At 35.5% G+C, this 24,114-nt stretch overlaps 1 protein-coding gene across 1 annotated transcript in view; it reads left to right on the forward strand.

The window, feature by feature from the left end:
* The window catches only part of LOC137399435 (intermembrane lipid transfer protein VPS13A-like), a 102,578-nt gene extending 83,019 nt beyond the window's left edge, over positions 1-19,559 (forward strand). The window contains exons 49-64 of the mRNA XM_068085540.1: positions 199-328; positions 4,331-4,572; positions 4,782-4,935; positions 5,241-5,375; positions 6,686-6,767; positions 7,320-7,389; positions 8,373-8,598; positions 10,705-10,911; positions 11,371-11,560; positions 12,414-12,577; positions 16,160-16,241; positions 16,542-16,744; positions 17,143-17,237; positions 17,762-17,888; positions 18,174-18,260; positions 19,138-19,559. Coding sequence (XP_067941641.1) covers positions 199-328; positions 4,331-4,572; positions 4,782-4,935; positions 5,241-5,375; positions 6,686-6,767; positions 7,320-7,389; positions 8,373-8,598; positions 10,705-10,911; positions 11,371-11,560; positions 12,414-12,577; positions 16,160-16,241; positions 16,542-16,744; positions 17,143-17,237; positions 17,762-17,888; positions 18,174-18,260; positions 19,138-19,191 — 2,248 coding nt within the window. The 3' untranslated portion in view covers positions 19,192-19,559. The remainder of the gene's footprint in view (positions 1-198; positions 329-4,330; positions 4,573-4,781; positions 4,936-5,240; positions 5,376-6,685; positions 6,768-7,319; positions 7,390-8,372; positions 8,599-10,704; positions 10,912-11,370; positions 11,561-12,413; positions 12,578-16,159; positions 16,242-16,541; positions 16,745-17,142; positions 17,238-17,761; positions 17,889-18,173; positions 18,261-19,137) is intronic.
* The last annotated feature ends 4,555 nt before the right edge of the window (positions 19,560-24,114 follow it).

Here is a 24,114-nt window from a genome sequence, read left to right on the forward strand (position 1 = left end):
ACTAGTTAGTTCTACTAAACTAGTTAGTTCTACTAAACTAGTTAGTTCTACTAAACTAGTTAGTTCTACTAAACTAGTTAGTTCTACTAAACTAGTTAGTTCTACTAAACTAGTTAGTTCTACTAAACTAGTTAGTTCTACTAAACTAGTTAGTTCTACTAAACTAGTGTGGTATTCTTTCATGTTTTCTGGTTTTAGAAAAAATGCCAAGATCGAATGTCTGGACCCAGGAGAGTCTTGTCTCTACACATGGAACAATCCCCTTGATCAAAGAGCGCTTGTGTGGTCTTCAGGAATGGAAGTAGACAAAGAGGATGAGCTCGTCAAGGTCAGATATCAATCGCATCGCTTCCTCTCTTATCTCTGATGATACAAAGTTGTTTTGGATGTCATTTACCTGCCGATTTTTATTCTAAAAATGTGGCTTTGTTCAGTTATTCATGTGATTATTATGTAACCTATGTGTTACGCAGTATATTGCCTAGCTGGACACTTTGTGTCTTTGTTTGGTAATGCTTTCGTAGAAAATTGCTCACAACATGTTTGATCAAAATGATGTTCAACTCTTTCTACTGAGCATAAAAAACTCATGGTAAGGATGGGCTTATCTGTAAATACAAGCAGAATACATCACTTAGGATGTTCAGATTAGCTATGATTCACATTACACATATGAGGTCTGATCCAAAAGTTCCCGGAATGGAGTTGTATACTCGTGCATATTCACATGATGGAAAAACCCATTGCAGGGTTGGCTGGAAAACACATCTGGAGTGTTGTCACAAAATTTCAGGTTGCTATGACAATGCGTTCTCATGTGAGCTAACGATATGTCAAGGTCTGTCCGGTGCTTCCGTCTTTTTTTTTAACAAATTTATCGTCATGCCTAATCAATCGGAACAGCGTATTTGCATTAAATTTTGTGCGAAATTAGGGAAAACAAGTACTCAGACAGTTGAAATGTTAACTATTGCTTTTGAAGATACTGGTCTATAAAGAACACAAATTTTTGAGTGGTACAAACGTTTTTGTGAAGGTAGAGACAGCACTGAAGATGACGCGAGGTCTGGCAGACCAGCGTCGGCAAGAACCTGCTCGTAAATTGACAGTGTGAGGTCACTAGTCATGCCAGATCGACGTTTAACCATTAGAGATATTTTGAGAGACTGGACTTATCTTTGGAACTGTTCAAAAAGTTTTAACTGACAATTTAAACAATTTTTAACAGATTAAACGAGTCGCAGCAAAGTTCGTGCCAAGCTTGCTGACTGATGACCAAAACGAGCTCAGGATGCACGCTTGCAACGATTTTAAGGAAGCTTTCAAGAATGATCAAAACTTTATTTTAAGGGTCGTAATATCCTTGTTTTTCCTAATTTCACACAAAATTTAATGCAAATCCGCTGTTCCTGTTTATTAGACATGATGATAAAAAAAAAATTTTAAAATACCGAAGCACCGGACAGACCTTGACATATCGTTAGCTCACATGAGAACGCATTGTCATAGCAAACTGAAATTTTGTGACAACACTCCAGAGGTGTTTCCCAGCCAACCCTGCAATGGGTTTTTCCATCGTGTGAATATGCACGAGTATACAACTCAATTCCGGGAACTTTTGGATCAGACCTCGTATACTACCTGAATGACCAACATTGCCCAAGTAATAAAAAAGTATTTGCACAAAAAATTTATTTTTATTTAGCATATACACGTTTACCATTCTAACTTTGAAACTTCATATCATGGGGAAAGTATTTTTGTGCAGTTTGAATAAATTAAGAGAAAAAATTAACAATCAGTCCATGGAAGCGCGTGTATAAGCAAGGTTACTGTTGCAGCAGATGCTCGTTGTATTCAAAGTTTTGATGAATGATACTGGTACCTCTCAATACTATTACAAACGTTACGCAGTGACATGCGTGAGAATTTTTTGTACTTTGTAGATTTAGGTAACGCCTTTGGGATGAACCGGAGTTATGGGTGTAGCTGCACATTTGAAATTGGAACAGCGCATTTGAAAATTATAAATTAAAATAATAGGTAATGGACTTCGAAGTGACTTTTAAAAAAATACCAAAAGAAAAACAAACACAGAAAGTATTATTACTTAATAATAAAAAACGTATTTAGTTTGTTACCTGCAATCGTGATGAGGATAGATAATGAGTTAAACATGATAACAAAGGTTTAGTCTTGTGATTACGCGCACTTTTTTGCTGACTTGCGATTTCAATGTCACGAGTTTAAATCGTCGGCAAAGAGGATTTTTTTACTAAAACTTTATTGCTATAACTAGACAGATTAACAATGACTGATACTCATATATTATAACTAGACAAATACTCGGTGTTGCACGGGTATTATAAAACAGCTTATAAACAGTGGCAGGTAATGTAGTTGTCTGCCATTTGCCATTAGCCTGGCACATTGTCACTGGCTAATTTGAGTAAGCTAATATCCGTATTTCTAGATTTACTAATAAAAGCCTTGAGAGCAAGCTTTAGTGATGTTGTGCGTAACACAGAGTCGCTATGTGTATTTTAACAAAGATAGCATTCATGTCAACTAAAGAATCCATTGCATCTCGAGTAGCTTAATGGGTCAGGTTATCACCCGGTGAACGGGAGTTTCCGAGATCCAATCTTCGGCAATATGAATTTTTTATTGCTAGATACTAATTGATATACCTGGACAGACCAAACAACAGACATACGACAAACTTTCAGATTTATAGGTATATGTGAGTATCGGTCATATATATATATGACCGATACTCACATAGTTAGTGAGTATCAATTATTGAGTAACGTATATCGGTCGTATAAATATATATACAACCGATATACGTTATATATATATATACAGTGAAACTCGGATAACTCGCCCTCGGATAGCTCAAACACATGGTTAACTCGAACGGATTTGTTTGGTCCGTTCCCACGCAATGATAAATTGCTTTAGATAACTCGACCTTAACTTTGTTAACTCGAACAGTTTTTTGCCCAACGGCTACCGAGAAATTATTTCAAGCCATAGAAATAAACATCAACTTTTAGTAGTTCTTAGGAGTCATTATTATCACTATCGTCAAAAAATTTTCGTTAACGACTTTTCTAAAGGTTTGCAAAAAGTCAAATTTTACCAAACATCCGCTTTGGGATATCCATTCGAAAGCGAGGTAACCTTCAGATAAACTTAAAGAAAAATCGGCAAAATTGGTTTCTGTTAAAACAATCAAAAGAAAAATATGTCTTTTTTCTGAACGTTTCAATCGAGATCAAGTTTTGCCTATTTTAATCTGCAAATGTCCTGGCAGTCGCGTCACCTAAAACAAACAACTCTCAAGTAATAGGAAAATATTTATACTCTCTGATAAAAATTGTTAAAACATTACATGAGAAGCCCCTTATCTTGCAACAAGCAATCTATGCTTTTGATTTATATATAGTTGGTATATGTACTGATAAATACATGCACTTGTGACAGTGTTCCCATAACTTGAACGCTCTGATAACTCGAACACTTTCTCTCGGTCCCGTGAAGTTCGAGCTAGCCGAGTTTCACTGTATATATATATATATACATATATATATATATATATATCTATGGGTATATGTGGAGATATACATGTATATTATATATAGCATGTAGATGCTAATCAATCACTACAAATTAGTTTCAAGCTTTAGGTCTGCTCTCATCAGGTCACAACTTCAGAAAGCTGTATATAAATTAACCATTGTCAAGTGTTTGATTGCACATAATTTTGTATCAAGATATCAGCTTTTGCATGATTGTCAAAAAGGCTGATGCGGATCAACTGATAAACATACCAAAAATTACAATGGCACAACTTGTGGTGATATCTGCAGATAAATTCGGAAAAAAAATTTTAAAAGGTTTTTTCAGCTGGATTTTTATTTTTGTTTCAATCTGCTTCCTTAAAAAATAATACGTAGTCATATAAATATTTTATACATAGGTTTGTTGGTTACATGCTTTTTTGTCTGATGTGAGTCTCACTGTCTGCAAGTAGATTTTAGTTGATAGTTCATGGCCAATTATGTAAGTAACATTTGCAGTTATTTTGCTCACGTTTAAAGCCCTTTGAAACCTTCTCTAAAACATTTTTGTACAAGCTGGATTATTTTTGCTTCGTTATGTTGGTAAAAGCTAAGTCATTTGTGGCATAGAAGCCTTTTGAAGGATTATAGCTATTTGTCTCTTTTGAGTTTTATCACCTAGAATTCCTGATTTATCCCAGATTTCCATAAGTTCAACAAATTGAGCTGACCCAATTTATAAGCAAAGCTTCATCTTTTTACAGGATGATTTGGGAGAATTCTTTGTGGACAAAGACTCCAATCACAAAGCATTCTGGGTGTCTTTTCTCGATGGAATGCAAAGAGTCCTGTTGTTTACCGAGGATATCTTGCAGGCCACCAGAGCCCAGGAGGCGGGAGTGTTTGAAAGGATAGATTTAGAGACAATTATTTCCCTAGAAGGGGCTGGGCTATCCTTGGTTGACAACAAGAGTCAGCAAGAGATTGCTTACATGGGTTTAACAAGGTGATTGGCGCTGCCAGGGAGTTTGTGATTTTAATGAGTTGATTATATGAAGCTACGGATTGTTTTTTGTTTTCTGAAATGTTTTATTATCTTTAAAAAAATTGTTTGCATGTAAGTTATTCTTGACACTCGCTGGATGTCTCCATTTTATAATCAATACTCATATGATCTACATTATAAATACTCATTAATTGATTTTTTTTCGCTAGTTCGGGAATCGTCTGGGAAGAGAAGAAGAACAGACATTGGAAGGCATTTAACAATCGTGTCTGTGATAGTTTGGAGGAAGCATTCATCAAATACAACATGCTTGTTACCACTGGAAAAGAAGCCAGCCCTTTGTCTACTATTGATCGATTGCAGGTTTAATGCTTTTTAATCAGCGTTAATGTTTTTTATTTTTGTGCAGGATTACTAGCGTTCAAATATTTTCTTGTCAAGTTACATTCTCACCTTCACTCTTTGTAAAGGTTTTGTTGAGCTATGTTTAGGTAAAGCAATCTTTTAGCATCGTGTTGTTCAGCAGTTTTTTGTATAAGATTACCAAACTTGAGGGCATTTTAAATTTTTAATCATCAAATTTTTTTGCAACATAATTAAATTTATCTACAATGTATAACATTATGAGCATGAGATATTGAGTTATGTAGATGCATTTGTGTTTTAAGGTGGACTTCAGCACTATGAGACAGTTGGCTCCTGCCAAGAGGGCCATCAGGAGAACATTTCAGCCTGGCATCTGGGTTCAGTTCAAAACCTCTCTGCATCAGACTCAATTGCATGCGAAAATTAACCGTCTGCAGGTACATTTTAATTGTCATCATTGCATAAGCTTTCGTTCCCTTTATGTTTTCTATGAATTACTTGGTATTAAAGATGAACCTACAAAATTTTTTTGTAGATTTCCTCAGGAAGTATCAGCATTTTTCTATCGTTTGTGATCGTTTTTGGTGTTAGAGTTGATCTGACAGCCAGGATGTTTCAAGATTGAAATCGACAAAACTTGATCGCGTTTCAAATGCTAAACAAATGCATGCAAAATGATATCGTTGTTGTTGGATAGTTGATGTACGCTATTGTGTTCAAGTTGCAGTGTTACGGGTCTCTATTTTGTTGGTCTCATCGCAACTATAGATGTCATAATCGCACTTTCGCTTGATCTGAGCGTTTTAATCGTGATGAAGTTTTGTCGATTTTGACCTTGAAACATCCTGGCAGTCTGATCACCTCAAACATCAAAAACTATCGCAGATTGTAAAAAATACTGATACTTTCTAATAAAATGTATTCAAAATATTATGCAAGGTCATCTTTAAGGAAGTGCTGGCTGGTATGATACCATCTGATACCTCATACAAAAGAAAATTTACTAGAGTATTTTTTAAGCATTTTATGGACATACAACTTGACTTATATTAGCATTTAGTAAGAATATTCCGTCTTACTTTATATATATCTGTCGCCAAATTATTCATACGCTTGCAGTCTCCAAATTATCCATATGCTTGCAGTCTCCAAATTATTCATATGCATGCAGTCTCCAAATTATTTCAATGCCAAGATGTAAGCAACCGAAGTGCAGGAGCGATATTTGAGATATATAGACTACATATATATTTGAGATATATAGATTACATATATATTTGAGATATTTTGAAATATATAACAGATTATCTTTTTAAACTCTCTGAAACTATTAGTTTTTTTTATTGTTCAAGAGGTTTTATTGTGTGGTTTATGTAAGGCATCTATGAAAATAATACATAGGAGACATGCTTACTAGTAAAATGAAGCCCTCCATATTTAGTTTGCCTGAATAAAAAGGCTTTCAACTTTTTATTTTAGTGATATTTTATGAATCCATACAAGTTTTCAATTAAATGCATTCTAAATTTTTGTCATGTTATATTTTTGCCTCAAAATTATATTTGTATTTTGAATATTAACAAATAATTGCAAGTTGTAAGATATGAACTCTTGTCATGCTTTAAAAGGGTTTCTTTGATTATTTAAGATTTACACTGATTTTATCAGCATTTATAATCAGAATAAACTGAATTAGAAATTCAACTGTGATTATGATTTAGAGCATTTATTCATTTTTATATTACAGCTTGATAATCAGCTGTCAGACGCTGTCTATGCCGTAGTCTTCAGTCCGACTCCACTACCTAAGTCTGTTGCTGCCGAAAGTGGTATGTAGCCGCAACAGATATGTCCTTTACTGAATACTAATAGCATAAAATCTAATAAAATCTGTGTTTTTAAAACTCATTACTGGATCAGCACTAAATTTGGCATTAACTTTGCCTTACGTATGTGTGTACAGTCAGTTTTATTTGGAAACACTTTAAAATAAATTTTCCACCATCTGATGTAAAATTGGAACCCTGTGCAACACCAGAAATTCACCTAGCATGCATACATGTATATATATATATATACATGTATTAGCCAAAAATTTCAATAGTTGTTGTTTAAAGTTGTTATTGGTTCGTGGATAGAAAATTTGACAACTTACTGGAGGAGATCATTTTATTTGATCGAGGAGATGGAGACCTATCTATCCAGCCCTATTTGGCAATCATTGGTTTTCACATCTGTATAGGTGACTCTGCTTAGATCTTTCAGCCACATCATTGGTCAGCTCATGTTGTAAATAGCCAATTATTGCTGTTGTTAGCCTATCTTGTCATATTTTGTACGCTAGTGTTTTGATGTTTTTAATTTTTGGTTTTGCCTTGTAGTTCCAAAGCCATTCATAGAGGCAAGCTTGGTTATAAGGAAACACGAACATTCAGATGTCCAGCAGATCAAGTATGTTTTTCATAGCACATTTTTTTGCAACATTTTTAAAGTTTATCTGAGTTGTTCAATTAGGATTGTGAGTTATTTGGAAACTTTTCTGAGGGATTTCAATATGTTTATCAACTTATTATTGTGTTTGTTCAATCAAGTACAATGTTATTGGAATTGAATTGAAGCTGGTTTTGCGAACGTGAGAAGTCCATGTTACATCAGATTGTGGGATGCTTTGAGGTGAAATTGTTGTCAAGATTGTCTAATCACTATTCTACTTGGGAAGATATTTTAATAAGTTGTTTTGCTGTTATTTTTTTCATTTTGGATTTGGGTAGTCAATTAGCCGTTTATTAATGTTGGTTTGCATAACCACAAAAGGTTAAAAATATAAAATCACGGATCTTCCTTTTTGCAAGATCAATTATATTTGGTGCAGTAATCACTGGGTGGGTGCTATCGGAGGTGTAAACAAGAAATGTAAAAGTATTTTTAGTTCCTTTCAAGTTCTGATTTTTAAATAAACAATTTATATTCTGTAGTAATATATTATCTAGTTTTGATTTACAAATATCAGGATTCTAGTCTCCATCGATAAGTATAGACTAATGACGATGCCACTTCTTATTCCATCCCATATTGGCCTGTATGCGAGATAGGTCTATACGTAAGAAGTCAAGGCTTACAGCCAACTCCAGTAGCCAACTCCAACAGCGAAACACCAACATAGCTGCTTAAACTATGCATATAATATGGATAATGATAATTAAATCTTACTACAATAGGAGCCGTCGGGAAAAAATAATGCATTTTACAAGATTAGAGCTTATAATAATAATAATAATAGAATACACATTACTTCAAGCTCGAGTGTTGCTCAAGCTATATACATCCGTATGTAGAACTGCTTTACTCTGACTCTTTAGTAGATTATTTTTCAGGTATAACTAAAGCCATGGAAAAACTAATATTTTATATATATAAGTTTCGTGTTATTTTAGGTACCTGAAGGTTTTGGTGCAAGAGATGACTGTCAAAGCGGACCAAGGCTTCATAAATGCAATCATTCCATTTTTTGGGGCGAGTCAACGAACTCCACAGCAGATAAGCAAGGACTTTGAAAAAGATTTGGAGTATCTGGATATCTCACTGCTTGAACTCAGTGCTGGCACAGCTAATAAAGGTCACAAGAATTTCTATGACGAGCTGCACATCTCTCCTCTAAAGGTTATTAGCTATTCAAGTTCTCTCAATTGACCGTAAAATTCACAAAATGAAAACCTTTAAGATTAGCAGACTGTAAGCACATACAACATGCTTTAGTAAAAGACTGCCTATTGTTAATAAGTAGGTATGTCGAATGGCAAGTATGTAGCCTTACAGATGAACTTGCACAAAATTTTAGTTGGTTAGTAGATTTTATCAGGAAATATCAGGATTTTTAATCGTTTGCGATTGTCTTTGACATTCAAGGTGATCTGATTGTGAGGATGTTTCAAGAATAAAATCGACAAAATTTGGTCACGGTTAAAACGCTCAGAGCGAGCAAAAGTGCAATTATGGTGTATAATTGTATATAGTGTCAAACAGACGACAGCATGAAGAGGCGTAATGCTGCAACTTGAACACAATAGCCGATATCAAATATAACAACGTTAGTAACTAGTGACATCACTAGTTATCCTATTACTTCACACGTATTCGTCTTCTGAGCTTTTTAACCGCGAACAAGTTTGATCAATTTTAATCTTCAAACATCTTGGCAATCAGATCACTTCAAACATCCAAAACAATCACAAATGATAGAAAAATACCTTTTGATAATATCTAGTAAAGTTTTGTGCACATCCAAGTTCATTATTGACTTGATAGAAAGCTTTACAGCTCCACAGGCGTTAAATGTCAGTGAAATGCAATCTCTGAGCGCCCTAAATATTAACCAAAATTAAGTGATATCGTGTTATAGGACAGTGTGAGTTCAGACTAATTGATATCTTTATCAAGTTTCCTTCAACTTTATTAAACTTGAACAGTCACAATATCTTAAGCAGCATCAGAAATGTGTCCAATATATCCGACAGGATTAGGGGGTTTCACAACTAGACATGTTTGGAAGTAGGCCATTTCACAACTAGACATGTTTGGAAGTAGGCCATTTCACAACTAAACATGTTTAAAAGTAGGCCATTTCACAACTAGACATTTTTGGAAGTAGGCCATTTCACAACTAGACATGTTTGGAAGTAGGCCTTTTCACGACTAGACGTGTTTGGAAGTAGGCCATTTCACAACTAGACATGTTTCGAAGTAGGCCATTTCACAACTAGACATGTTTGGAAGTAGGCCATTTCACAACTAGACTTGTTTGGAAGTAGGCCATTTCACAACTAGACGTGTTTGGAAGTAGGCCATTTCGCAACTAGACATGTTTCGAAGTAGGCCATTTCACAACTAGACATGTTTGGAAGTAGGCCATTTCACAACTAAACATGTTTAGAAGTAGGCCATTTCACAACTAGACATGTTTGGAAGTAGGCCATTTCACAACTAGACATGTTTGAAAGTAGGCCATTTCACAACTAGACATGTTTGGAAGTAGGCCATTTCACAACTAGACGTGTTTGGAAGTAGGCCATTTCGCAACTAGACATGTTTGGAAGTAGGCCATTTCACAACTAGACATGTTTGAAAGTAGGCCATTTCACAACTAGACATTTTTGAAAGTAGGCCATTTCACAACTAGACATTTTTGGAAGTAGGCCATTTCACAACTAGACATGTTTGGAAGTAGGCCATTTCACAACTAGACATGTTTGAAAGTAGGCCATTTCACAACTAGACATTTTTGAAAGTAGGCCATTTCACAACTAGACATTTTTGGAAGTAGGCCATTTCACAACTAGACATGTTTGGAAGTAGGCCTTTTCACAACTAGACGTGTTTGGAAGTAGGCCATTTCACAACTAGACATGTTTCGAAGTAGGCCATTTCACAACTAGACGTGTTTGGAAGGAGGCCATTTCACAACTAGACATGTTTGGAAATAGGCCATTTCACAACTAGACATGTTTGAAAGTAGGCCATTTCACAACTAGACATTTTTGAAAGTAGGCCATTTCACAACTAGACATTTTTGGAAGTAGGCCATTTCACAACTAGACATGTTTGGAAGTAGGCCTTTTCACGACTAGACGTGTTTGGAAGTAGGCCATTTCACAACTAGACATGTTTCGAAGTAGGCATTCAATGAAAAAAGAAACATCTCATTTATCACTGTGTTGCTGTTGTACCTATCTCCTTTGCAACTTTGATTTCTCTTTATTGTTTCTATAGATCCACCTAAGCTTCTCAGTTCAAGGAACATCAGACGGCAAGGTGGTTATACAGTCAGAAGCTCTGCAGCTGTTCATGCAGTCCGTAGGAGTCGCACTCACTGATGTCCAGGATATCATTTTCAGGATTGCCTACTTTGAAAGGAAGTATATGTTTTTTGAGAAAAAAGCATTGGCTGGACAAATCCAGAGGCACTATACACAGCAGGTTTGTTGTATACCATCGAGATCCTTGTGAGTTAGAACCTGTATAATATGGAAAAAAACTGTATAATCTACAACATTTAGAAATCGAACTGTAATTGTTTACAAGCTACAACCAATATACATATTGTTAAGCAAGAAGTCTCTATAAATTCTAAGCCCACTCATTTTCTCTGACCTGCCTGTGAATAAGCCTTCATTGAAATGCTGTGCTGAAATGAATGAAAATCATGTAAATGGTACATTCCTGTGATCTCCGGTGATTTAAAACAAGGCTGAAGAACATCTCAAATTCAAGTAAAGAGTTGTTTTACATGTCGTATCTCCAGGATATTACCCACTCTAGCGAACATTTAATTTTCCATTGCATATATTTCTGTGGGCTACCAGGCGCTTCTGCACTCTGCACATGGTTTTTATTGCACTTTCCGTGTTTTTTCATTTTGTTTTCTCAATATTTTAGATTATCAAGCAAGCGTATGTCTTGGTGCTTGGTTTAGACGTACTCGGAAATCCTTTTGGCCTGATAGAAGGCTTAGCTGATGGTGCTAAGGGCCTTTTCTATGAGCCAATACAGGGAGCTATACAAGGGCCCGAAGAGTTTGTTGAGGGAGTGGCTCTTGGGCTACGTAGCCTGCTAAGTGGCACTTTAGGTATTTCTATTACAATAGCAATGATTATGTCACCTTAAATTTAACTGCAAGTAGGCGATTATAAATATACTGTAGACACCCTAATGTTATTAGTTTTTTACATTATACAGAGCTTAATATAATAAAGAGAAAAAAGTTCAACAATATTTGTTTTTTATGTTACGCTTTAATCAATAAGTTATTGAAAAAAATTAAAAAGGGTAGAAAAAGGGTGTTAAAATCTTAGGCACCACACGTAGAGTCCTGCAGTTTGTTGGCTTGTATATATAAACCAATAAAAAATACTATATGCTGATATCACAAACCGAAGAAAAAAATTCTTCAATTACTAGAAGATACACCAGATAGCCTAATATGTTGATTTCTCTCCTACGTGCGACACAAGAGAAAACAATATTATGAAGGCTAACTACAGGACTCTAAAGGATTCAAATTGAATTTGAGAACTTGCACTGACTTGTTACGTTATATGAAATTTCTTACATAATACATTCCAAAAACTTCACATAAATTCTTTATGTTCAGTTAAATTTTAATAACAGAAGGTTTGTGCTATTAGAGATACCTCTTTATACTATTTATTGAGTTTTTGTTACCTATAGATCTACAGCTAACCATTTACCATTAGCTATAACAGGTGAACAATTGCTAGATGATATAAAGTAAATTGCTCTGCAAGATGTAAACGAGTTTACTTTATATTTTTACATATTTTATATTATCATCTAGCTGTTGTTCATCCGGTATTGTTATGGTGGCACATCATTGGATGATGGGGGTGATGCAATCTTTGGTTATGACGTTTTATTGTTTATAAAATAAATTTATTTTCTATATTTGTTGTATTATTTAGGAGGAGCAGCCGGTGCTGTGTCTCGCATAACTGGTACTCTGGGTAAGGGGCTTGCGGCTATAACATTAGATAAGCAGTACCAGCAGAGCAGGAGGGAGAAGATGACTAAAGAGCCCAAGAACATTCAAGAAGGATTGGCTCGAGGTGTGAAAGGCCTCGGCATGGTGAGTCAGGAGAGCTTTACCTGTTTACTAAACTGGTGGAAGTATTCCAGCTGTTATGCTTAGTGTACAGTAACTATAGCTACTGTTTCGGCTTCTTGATGTTTATAACTCTCTACAGTGGAAGCACTATTTACCAAATTTTCAAGTTACAAAAAATGCCTTTTGGTAAAAGTTTTGCTTCGACAACGAAAGAATTTTCTAGATACGAACGGCCTTTCGTATTTTGTTTCATATTTCCACACCTTTACTTACAGCTGGTACAACGTACAAGGTGCCTGCTCAGCTTCATGTGCTAGCGGAATTCAGCAAATGTCAAGTTTTGTGCTTTTCGTTCAGTATATAATTTGGAGTTACTATATGTCGCATAAAATGTAGGACAACTTTAGTTTCTAGCAATTTAAAGGTTGACTTGCAACAAAATTCACATTCAGTTGTTTGATATTAAATGCTTCACCATGTCTTACTCTGTTGTAGGTGCAAAATATGTGGGAATGTGATTACAAGCTCATAAAAGCTAAAAAACGAACAGTTAATCGCAGCCACACGAGACCGCCGTAGTTTAGATTCTCTTTCCAAAACGGCTCAAATGTGACGTAACTGTGGTAGATGGTTTCTGTTTACACTTTCATGCAACCTTATTCGTCGAAATATTTTCACAAATATACTTCACGCATTCAATTACACCATGTCTATTGTTTTTACGCGTCTGTTTTATCGTCATTGTAATGCTGTCACTTTTAGCAGTGATATCTTATAACTTAACGTAAAAATTCATTTAATTTATAAACCGTAGCTCGAAGGTGTACATATCATTGTCTGATAATCAAGACGAGCCTGTTGGTCACCTGTGATAATCGAAAAGTGCTGCAAAATTTATTTGCGAAGTATTGGGTCACATGATCAGATTACGACTTGACGATTTGATCAAGCCGAAACAAAACTGTACAGTAGCGAGCATCTATATTTGATACAGGGTCTTCGGTAAAACCCCAAGTGTTTGTCATAAACTAGTGCTACGATAAGTTTAATATTGAGCTTTTTATTGGCCTTTCAATTCACGTGAGAACATCACGTGACAAGACAATAACCAAACTGTCATGACTACGTCAGAGAAATGAACGGATTCCAATCTACGGCGGCTTTTCATTTTTGAGCTTTTAAGAGCTTGTAATCACATTTCCACATATTTGGCACCTACAACACAACAGAGTAAGACATGGTGAATCTTTTGATACCAAATAACTGTAATGTGAATTTCGTTGCAAGTCAACCTTTAAGTATTTTGTTTTCTGTATAACAACCGTTGTCCTCCCACTCCGCGCGGTCTTCACATAGCCTCGTCTAGACGGTTAATGTCAGAGGTAAACAAACATATCGTTTTTATTTGTTAGTTCTTTGTTCTTTTTTTCATGTGTGCTTTTCCTAGTCATTATGTAGTAATACAATAATATAACGCTAGTACTTGTATTTGTTGCAGGTCTTAACCATTGCATGTATATATAGTTTATACAAATATTATGTCCACGCTCTGTGAAAGCCTAGAACAGATTAGGGCATTTTTATGGTGAAAATTCGTGCTCGCGTAAAAAATATTCTATTTAAAAATCTGCCTCCAAAATGAATTAATTTCTTAACCCTTTGCCCACTGCCATAGACGCTTTTTCGTGACTTCCCCAGCAATTGCGTAATAGTTATTTTTATTATCGTTTGACAACATAACCAACAATCTTTATTCGTTTTATGAGATTGGCAGTGTAGTCCGACAATTTATCTAAAAGATCTAGTGAACCAATTTAAAATTTTTGTTGAGAATACATTTGTTGTTACATAAAATAAACAAACCTGTAACATATTCACACCATTAACAGTTGACCTATGTATCAAGCATCTGGTCGTTTTTAAAGTTATAGCTATAGCAAGCCATATAATATAGCAACATTTAAAATTTTTGCATGGTCATGTTTCTAAACATGTTGGCAACATAAAATATGGTATTTAACAATTTATTACTAAATGATGTACAAATTAGAAAAAAATAGTGAATATGCATCATGTTACAAAATCTGATTTTTTCAGTAAAATGCCTGGCAGTAGGCCAACAGCTGAATTCGTACATGCTTGGCAGTGAAAGGGTTAAGCAGAGTATCCACTGTATTTCCATATAAAGGAGTGTAGTATTACACTTTCTCTATCACTGATGTGGATTCATTGTTAGCTGGATACACTATCTCTTAAACACTGATTATTGCATTTACTGAAATTCTCGTCCCGCTACCATTCTTCTGGTCTAACCACTATCCTTCTGGTCTAACTAAAATCCTTCTGGTCTAAGTACTATCTTTTTGGTCTCGCCACCATTCTTTCTGTCTCGCCACCATTCTTTCTGTCTCGCCACCATCCTTTCGGTCTCACCACCATTCTTCCGGTTTCACCACCGTCCTTCCGGTGTCACCACTGTCCTTCCGATTTTACCATCATTCTTGTGGTCTCTCCACCGTCCTTCCTGTCTCACCACCGTCTTTTTGGTCTCACCATCATTCGTTTGGTTTTACCACCGGCCTTCCGGTCTCACCACCGTCCTTCCGGTCTCACCACCGTCCTTCCGGTCTCACCACCGTCCTTTTGGTCTCACCATCATCCGTCTGGTCTCACCACCATCCTTCTGGTCTCACCACCGTCCTTCTGGTCTCACTCCCATCCTTTTAGTCCCACCATCATCCTTCTGCTCTCACCACCATCCTGCTCTTACCATCATCCTTCTGGTCTCATCACCATCCTTCTGGTCTCACCACTAGCCTTCTTGTTTCACTACCATCCTGCTGATCTCACCACCATCCTTCTGGTCTCACCACCATCCTTCTGGTCTCACCACCATCCTTCTGGTCTCACTCCCATCCTTTTAGTCTCACCATCATCCTTCTGCTCTCACCACCATCCTGCTCTTACCATCATCCTTCTGGTCTCATCACCATCCTTCTGGTCTCACCACTAGCCTTCTTGTTTCACTACCATCCTGCTGATCTCACCACCATCCTTCTGGTTTCACCACCATCCTTAAGCTCTATGGAGAATATCTTTGGAAAATTTAATCACAGTAGCAATTAGTTAGTCAACCCAATTGTTGCTTCTTTTCATTCACACTCTTCAAATACAAGGAGTTGTCTGTAGTAGTCTTGCCATAGTAAACTCTCATGAGTTTGATATATTAAGGGATACCACATCAGCTGTGCTTAACATTTCTGTATAAACAGGTACCAACAGATTTTGCTTGAACATTTATTCATAAAGGAGGATGTCAAGAAAAATAGTTTGCATATTGAAAACGGCTCAGTATTTTAAATAATACACTCATATAGAGTAGTTCATCATCAGGTGTGCTGTTTGATCTGTTGTATTGTCAGACTCCCTTACCCAAGCAATGTAGTCACTATTACGACAATTTTTAGCAGTTCTAGTAGATAAATGTTCCGCTGTCTTGTTTCTCACACGATGAACTTCAGCAAACACATTGAGTGTAGCGGGCAAGAAATAGTTATGATGTTCCTTAACCGTTATGTTTCTTTAACTTCATCTGTATTGCAGGGCTTCTATGATGGTGTGACCGGAATCGTTAAGAAACCTGTTCAGGGTGCAAAGCAAGAAGGCGTGGAAGGTTTCTTCAAAGGTCAGCTATTTTATACATTATAATTTACTTGTGTTCTTTCAAGTCTCCGTCAATCACTTTTGTTCATATAGCAAGCAGATAAAACATTTTCAGTAAATGATTAATCCCGCAGTAAATTCTGTTCCAAGTTTGCACAGATCAGTTTATGGCTTTTGATAGAGCCATAGAGATTGGTCATATTTCTATTACATTCAAATCCAGCTATTTTATCCTGCAACCAATAATAGGTTTTGATTATTTGCAATCTCTACTTTTTTTACTAAAGTGAAAGAAAACTTCTATATATTGGTTTACTTTTAGGACTGGGTAAGGGTCTGATCGGAGTGGTAGCTCGTCCTACAGGTGGTATTGTTGACTTCGCCTCCAGCTCTTTTGAGGGAATACGTAGAGCTACGACCTTAAGTCAGGAAGTCACCAGGCTCCGCCCTCCACGAATTATTCGTAAAGATGGCGTAATAACTCCTTACAACTATAGAGACGCTGCTGGAAGCGCAATGCTAAAGGTACCCATGAACTAGTCTCTTGTTCTGATCTCAAGCTAAATACTAAGCTATTAGCTTATGGATCCTTGTAACCGTTTTAAGTCTTTCATGGATGCAAAGTCCAAGTACTAGTTCATGCTATACATCTATCTTGTCTGCATCTTTAGAACAGTTGTATTATCGCAAATGCTTGAAAGTGTGTCGAACAACCTTCAACGACTTTAATGCATATTTTAAAGTGTTCGATGTTTATTCATTTGGCAGTGTTTCGACATGTTTTACAATTTTTCTCTTCTTTTTGTGTTACCTTGTGACCAAAACAAAAGGGGATACAAGTTATCTTTTGTTTACAAGGGGTAACTTGCAAGTTGCTCCTTGTTACAAGTTAAGTTAAAGGTTATATAAATGGTACATTTTAGGAAGTTGCTCAGGGTCGCTTCTACGCTACAGACCAGTTTCTGTGCCATTGTATGGTAACAACTGATGGAAACCATTACCTTTTGGCAACTGACAAGTAAGTTTTGGTTTGACCAATCGTATAGCGTTTTATTGGTAATCACTCATTTTCACAATCGTAATTTGGCTAGCAATGTTGTCTTAGTGTAATGTCACCATTAAACAGTCACATAATTGTGTTCTTTACGCGCGTTTGAGAAATTTGATGAGAAATAGGTTGAACACAAACTACATGTAGATCAAATAGATGCTATATTAATCACAAATTAGGTCAATCAGGAACTAAATCAAACAAAAACTACACTGTAGGTCAGATAAAAACGTTGTTGCACAGTTACTGGGTATGGCAGAGGTGCACATACATCAGTATACAATACATTAACTATTAACTAGTGTAGCAGTTGGCCTTTTAGCTATATTGCTCGAAAATAACCAAGTAGCATTTGGTCATCATAACCAAGTAGCATTTATATAGTTGATATATAAAAGCATTAAATTTTTTTGCTGTGGTTTCCTGCTTTGAATGAAATTGCCAATATGACTTCCACGCATATCACGAGTCATGTTGATTTCTAATTGTAGGAGGGTTTTGTTCTTGAAAAAGGGAGAGCTCCTGTTAAACTGGGACATTGAGTGGTCGTATGATTGGGTAAATCTTCAAGAGCCCCCATCAGTTGTAGAAGGCAACAAGCTACGATTTTTTGCCAAGGTAGGACTATCTGGGTTGGTGCTGTTCATCTCAGCTGACCACCACTTTTACTAATTGCAAATAGTTGATTTAGATGAGTAATTCACAAGTTTCAGGATCAGATATATTTTATACGAAAATATTTTAGGACACCTGTTGGCAGCTGGCGTGCTTCAAAGTTGAGCAGTCACTTTCATTGTAGAATATTCATGAGAGTGGAGTGGCTATTACAGCTGGCTCATTTATCATGTAATTGTTTATATTTTAATACAAGAAATATATATATATATATAACCTGATTTGTAGTCTGAGGAGAAAAAGAAATTTTCACTTTTTGGTGGAAAAGCATCACAAGGGAAGCTTGTGCCTTTGCCAAATTACAAGGAGGCTGAGGTAAGACAATTCAAATATTGATTTTCTGGTATTTGCTTAGTGACAAGCCTTTATTTTACATGTAATATTGCATCTAGTTTGTTAGTGTGGTTTTTATTCAAAGAACATGATATGTATTGATATTTAGAATTAAGTTTTTATCGTCTGAAAATTTCTGCAGTCATAATGCACTTGATTACTCACCACATTTTAACAGATTATATGAATTTTAGAATAGTTACCATAAAACCTGTATTTGAATGCCACCTTTATTTGACCGCCATCCCTATTTGACCACCACATTGACATTATTTGGTATTGATGAAGCCATAATAGGAAGTGATCAGTAGAAAATTGTTTACAAAATAGTACTACTAATGACTCGGTTACATCAATAACAATTAATTATTTCGTTGTTATTAAAGTGTTGCCAGGGTTTTTGTGACAGTGTTCCTGAGAAAATCAATTGTCACAATCATTAGAACTACACTCTGATTCGAAGTCACTAAGGTTTAAATCTGATCCATTGTTTTCAGATTCGTCCATAATGTTGTCCATAATTCGTCCATAATGTTGAAAATTGTGGCGTCACAATTTCCGAGCCTATGCGAGTAAACATTTCTGCGTTAAAGCTCTGGGGAACTCCTATAAACACCAACCAATGTCTGTCTCACCATGGCAAACAATAGCTCATTCGAAAGCCAAGACTCTGATGTATTGAAATATATAATAGAAAAATTATGTAATTTATGCGCTTTAACATGCTGACATCTTCTAATGTATGTTGTGATATTGTAGTTAGTTTTTCTACTGGATGCTCTAGAACATTCTACTAATTTTCCTTTGACAGTCTTTGTTTACCTTCATAAGTATTGAATATGCTGACACTTTTTTTTAGTGGATGGCAAAGAAGATGGCGGAAGCTTATAAGAAAGCGTGGCAAGGTGTTTAAATAATTCTGAGACAAAGAGGACTTAATGTAGGGGGTCTGTTATATAGCTCAACAGAACCCCTGTGACTTGCCTCAAGCCATTTCTGAATATCGTTAACTTTAGTTTACCAAGATGATAGGCGTCTTGATTAAAGTTCTGTCAGTTTATTAACATTTTTTCAAATTATTTGTATTTGTCGATAAAAATTTACTATTGCATGTCGGTATTCACGCTCATTAACAGTTATAAAATAGATTTAAAAATGGCACATAGTTTAATACATTACCTGTTTGTATTCAAGTTTCAATGGTTTAAATGGTCATACATGTTATCTTGTATTGTTTTGTCTCAGATTTTTATGACAATAAACCTTATATTTGTGGAGTTATATTTTATTTGATGCATTAAGCATGGTTAGCTGTAGGCATGGTTGTTCTTTGGCTTTTATTTGCATGGTTAGCTAGCTACAATAGTTGCTAAATTAAATTGATAAAGAAAGCTATTCTCTGAGGTTTGTTTCTTTGCAAAATTTGCTTGTCACAAAGTGGTGATGCAATGTGACAGGTTCGAGATATCTGGTGTTGTGATTGTATCCTGATGTCTGCACACGATTAAAAGTTAAGACATCCGGGTGTAATATTGCGGCTAACTATGTATAAGTAATATAGTGTCTATATAATAGTATGCAGGATAGTAGAAGATTGCTGTGAGAGTATAAAAGAATCCTTTATTGCTGACTTGTAGACATGTACACTGTAAACTGAATTGTTATGATCTGCTCTGTATTAGATGCAGTCAGGCTATTTATACCTCCTTACAATTATTTTTGAAAATTCCAGAAAATCCATTCAGGAAAAATCTAGTAATAGAACAATATTCTAACTTTATGGTCATGGCTCATCAAAACATGTACATCTACATTTATAGAGGGCTAATAATAATCCACTGCGCTACTACTGTATGATTCATCAGCGGATTGCGCAATAGCCCTTGTCATACTGTAACTTTGTTTACTGTAGGGCCTACTACATGTATACTATATACAGTACTCAGAATCTGTGACATTGTTTTGCTATTCTCTGAAAACGTTTGTTTGTGTTGTTTACACTAGTACCTTGCAAGTCTGGGGCACCGTGAGCGATCATCATGTGTAATAAGTATTCATAAATTTTTTCCAAAATGAAGTAAGGTAGTCGGGTGGCGCGGATGGTAGTGTACCTGGCAGTGCGATGTGATCTTTTTTTCAACATCTAGTTGTGGCTTCGAACAGACAGATACGGCTCTTATTATGGTAGAGATTATTCAGACAATCAGCCGTCACGTTTAAAAATCTTTTCTTCACTTTGTGAAAATGTATACCATGTTTATACTATTATGGTTTTATTTCACCTTGAAGGTTATCTGGCTTCCAAACTTCTGTCTGTTTTATGTAAGAATTTCCGTCGCCTAAAGTTTTATAGATTTACTGAACCATCCTTGCCCAGCTCAACCATTCATGATTAAGTTTTTCGAAATTCAAACATGGTTGTACATTTTCCCACGACCAAACACGAGCGGAGCAATTGTTTGGGAGATTTATGATAAATGCATGTGCACACAACTCACGCAAATCATTCATCAACACCGTCGCAAACCCTTGTACCGAAATCTCATCAACAAATTTAACCATTTTTCAATGGAGTCGTTTAAGTATAATAACAATATAAAACACATATAAACCTGTTTAAATATGTTACCAAGTCTTTATTATTTGTAGGCAATATCCTAAACTTTACCCATCTGATCGGATGATAAACAAATAGACAGATTAATTTGGCCTAAATTCGCAATAAAAAACTTCACAAGCCTTTTTAATCAAAATTAAGACCGGCCAACGATACGTCAATAAAGCCGTGCGACAGATAGTAGAACTATTAAGCAGGGCACATTTTACGAGAAAACGTGCGCATTTCACCTGTCTATAGCATTGTCTAATTGCCGAAGGCTTCTAATATTTTTCCGTTTTTAATATCTTGCAAAAATATTTAATTATAAAAATAATTATTTGTTTTTATAAAATTATTATAAAATGTAATTATAAGAATAATTATTCGAATTTATTTATCCGAAGGTTTCTGTAATAAACGCAGACCGTTTGAGGCATAGACCGATTTACAGGTACGAAATTGTGGTACACAGTTTATCAGCCTATGTTTTTTCCAATTACCGAAGATTTCATTAAATTATTTAAAATGTTAGCCAAAATTTTTTTCATCTTATGTACAAGCTAGGGCCGAACTATAACGCCTTTTTATGACGAGAACATTTTTTTATTTTGCTCCAGTTTGCAGAAAATTTCCAGTCGTGTGAACGCTCATACTTGCTTTTTGCTAGATCGCTATCAAAACCATTTTACATTCAATACAACCATCTTTCAAACTGTATATATTACACAGCAGTTTTCCATTTTACTTCTAATATTGAATTTCAGAGATATAATAAACATTTCTTTATTGCTGTTGTTAAATTACATACATTACAGTAGGTTAGGCCTACAGCTTTAATTAATATTCATTTTATTGTTGAAAAACATAGATTTGAGATAGTAATAGATTAGGTGTGATTTTTTTACAACCTTTTGTTTTGCATAATGACTTTTTGAATTTAATTTCAAAACAACTTGACAACTACCATGGACATACAACTTTCCAGAACACCACGTCGTGGTCGACGCAGTGGCCGTCCACGTGTTTCTCAATTATTACAGCTCAATAGGAGGATAAATAGAAGGTCCTCACACCAACCATCACTATCAAATGCTAATGTTCACCAACACGCTACTCAAATTAATAACAGCAACTCCTCTGATTCAGAGAGTTCTTTAGTAGATATTGTAGGCGATATCAATGACATGGACTTGGCAGCCTCTTTGTTTCCAGATGATGATCATGGTTTTATGGACATCAAAACAATATTACTCCTCCCAATGCTGCCCCCCTTCATCACATTCCTCATTTTCAATCTTTAAATTGTCCTGATTTTCAAGAACTGCGTAACAACTTTCTAGGCAGACTTGACAACAACATATCACAGCTCACATGTACTGGATGTAATGAGAAACATTTCATTACATACAATGCTCAAATACAACTATGTCATACGTGCCAACAAGTTCCCCTGTCAAATTCAGAGATTACTAGAATTTCTTTTTGAAGTCGTGCTCCCTCAAATTTATTTTATATCATTTCGAACAACTCTCATTTACACTATACTCTGTCAATTCCTGCTGACAACTACTTTTTCAACAGACTGAAGAGAACTTTTGAGTTTTTAGAATAATTCTCCCAACATTCTCTGAATGGTCTCTGTCAATATTTTCTAGATATTATTGTGACCATTCGATTTCTGGATTCTTTCACCACTCATTTCTCTCTTTAAAGAACTAGAAGCAACAAGTTACGTTTTAGAACATATGAGTACATTGTGAGAATATCTGGTATTAATGGAGATTGTAAATTTCATATGATAAGGTGTCAAAATGGTTTGTTGTTAGCAAATTTGAAGCTTGTCAAATGAGACCAAAACAGACCTAGCAAAGAATTAATCAAATCCTTACGGCGAGAAAATTGAATAAATTTAGATAACAGTTATAAGAGATAATAATCATTTTTGCTTTACTAATTGGGCATTACTAACCACAGTGTTACTAGTCAGCTAGCCTTGAGATCAACAGTCTAATATTAACTTTGTGGACTCTGAGTCCAAACATCAGATGCATACTAGTCGATGAGAAAGAAGATAAAGTTCAAAATCTGCCCATGTGAACCGTTTCTAGCTTGAAAGTCACTTGTTAAAAAAGACAGACTCAACCCTGACACAGAATGCACTCTTTTATTATGATACGACGCCGTACAACCTTAGTCATCGCTCTTCTCTGTTTTCTCCTAATAGCCATTATTTTTATGGTACAAAAAGGTAAGTCAAGTACAGAAAATCTTTTATCATGGCAATTCATCTGCACCTGTATATTGTTTTTATTCTAGATTTTCTCGAAAGAACTAAAAGTCATTTCAGTTTTTTTATGTGTTTCTATTTTATTTATATCGCTTCAATTGTACTTATAGAGGCATTCATGCATATTCGTCTACTATATTGTACGCTACAATATTCTATTACATCCTATTAAAGTACACTACGCTATATTATAAGCTGTTATATTATACAATATTATACAATACTAGTACCCCGACAGTCCAGTGCGCTGTAAGTGATCATCATGTGTAATACCTATGTGTAAAAATATTCCAAAATACAGTGAGACGATCAAGCGGCGCAGCTGGTAGTGTGTCTGTCTGATTGTTAAGCTGAGTGTCTGAGTTTCAAACATTGTGTAGTGCAATCTTTTCTCCCAGCATCCAACAGTGGCTTCGGCATGATGGATGAATCCAGCTATTATTATAGTAAACATTGCGGTATAGTATGCAACATTATACTCCACAAAGGCATTTATCAGTGTCAATGGGACGCAGTGAGATAGCCTTGGTTATGGAGATAACAGTAAACAAAGTTACTGTAAAAATCAGTTACAAATAAAATCATTTTCAGACCAGGGGTTTGAATTTTTCATTTTATTCCAAGTTTTGATTTGATATCTATCCATAATCTCAGTGTCTGAGTCAGTGTTCTTTGTAGCTCGAGCATGCTTTTTCTGTTGCTTGCTTTTAAGGAAAGGTTGGCTAGATGGTAGTTAGGTTGTGCAGGTGATGGTTTTGTTAGGTAGTTGATGGTTTGGTTGAATAGTTGATGATTTGGTTGAATAATTGATGGTTTGGTCGAATAGTTGATGGTTTGGTCGAATAGTTGATGGTTTGGTCGAATAGTTGATGGTTTGGTCGAATAGTTGATGGTTTATTTGAATAGTTGATGATTTGGTTGAATAATTGATGATTTGGGTGAATAGTTGA

This window comes from Watersipora subatra, chromosome 7, assembly GCF_963576615.1.
Source record: "Watersipora subatra chromosome 7, tzWatSuba1.1, whole genome shotgun sequence".
Taxonomy (NCBI): Eukaryota; Metazoa; Bryozoa; class Gymnolaemata; order Cheilostomatida; family Watersiporidae; genus Watersipora; species Watersipora subatra.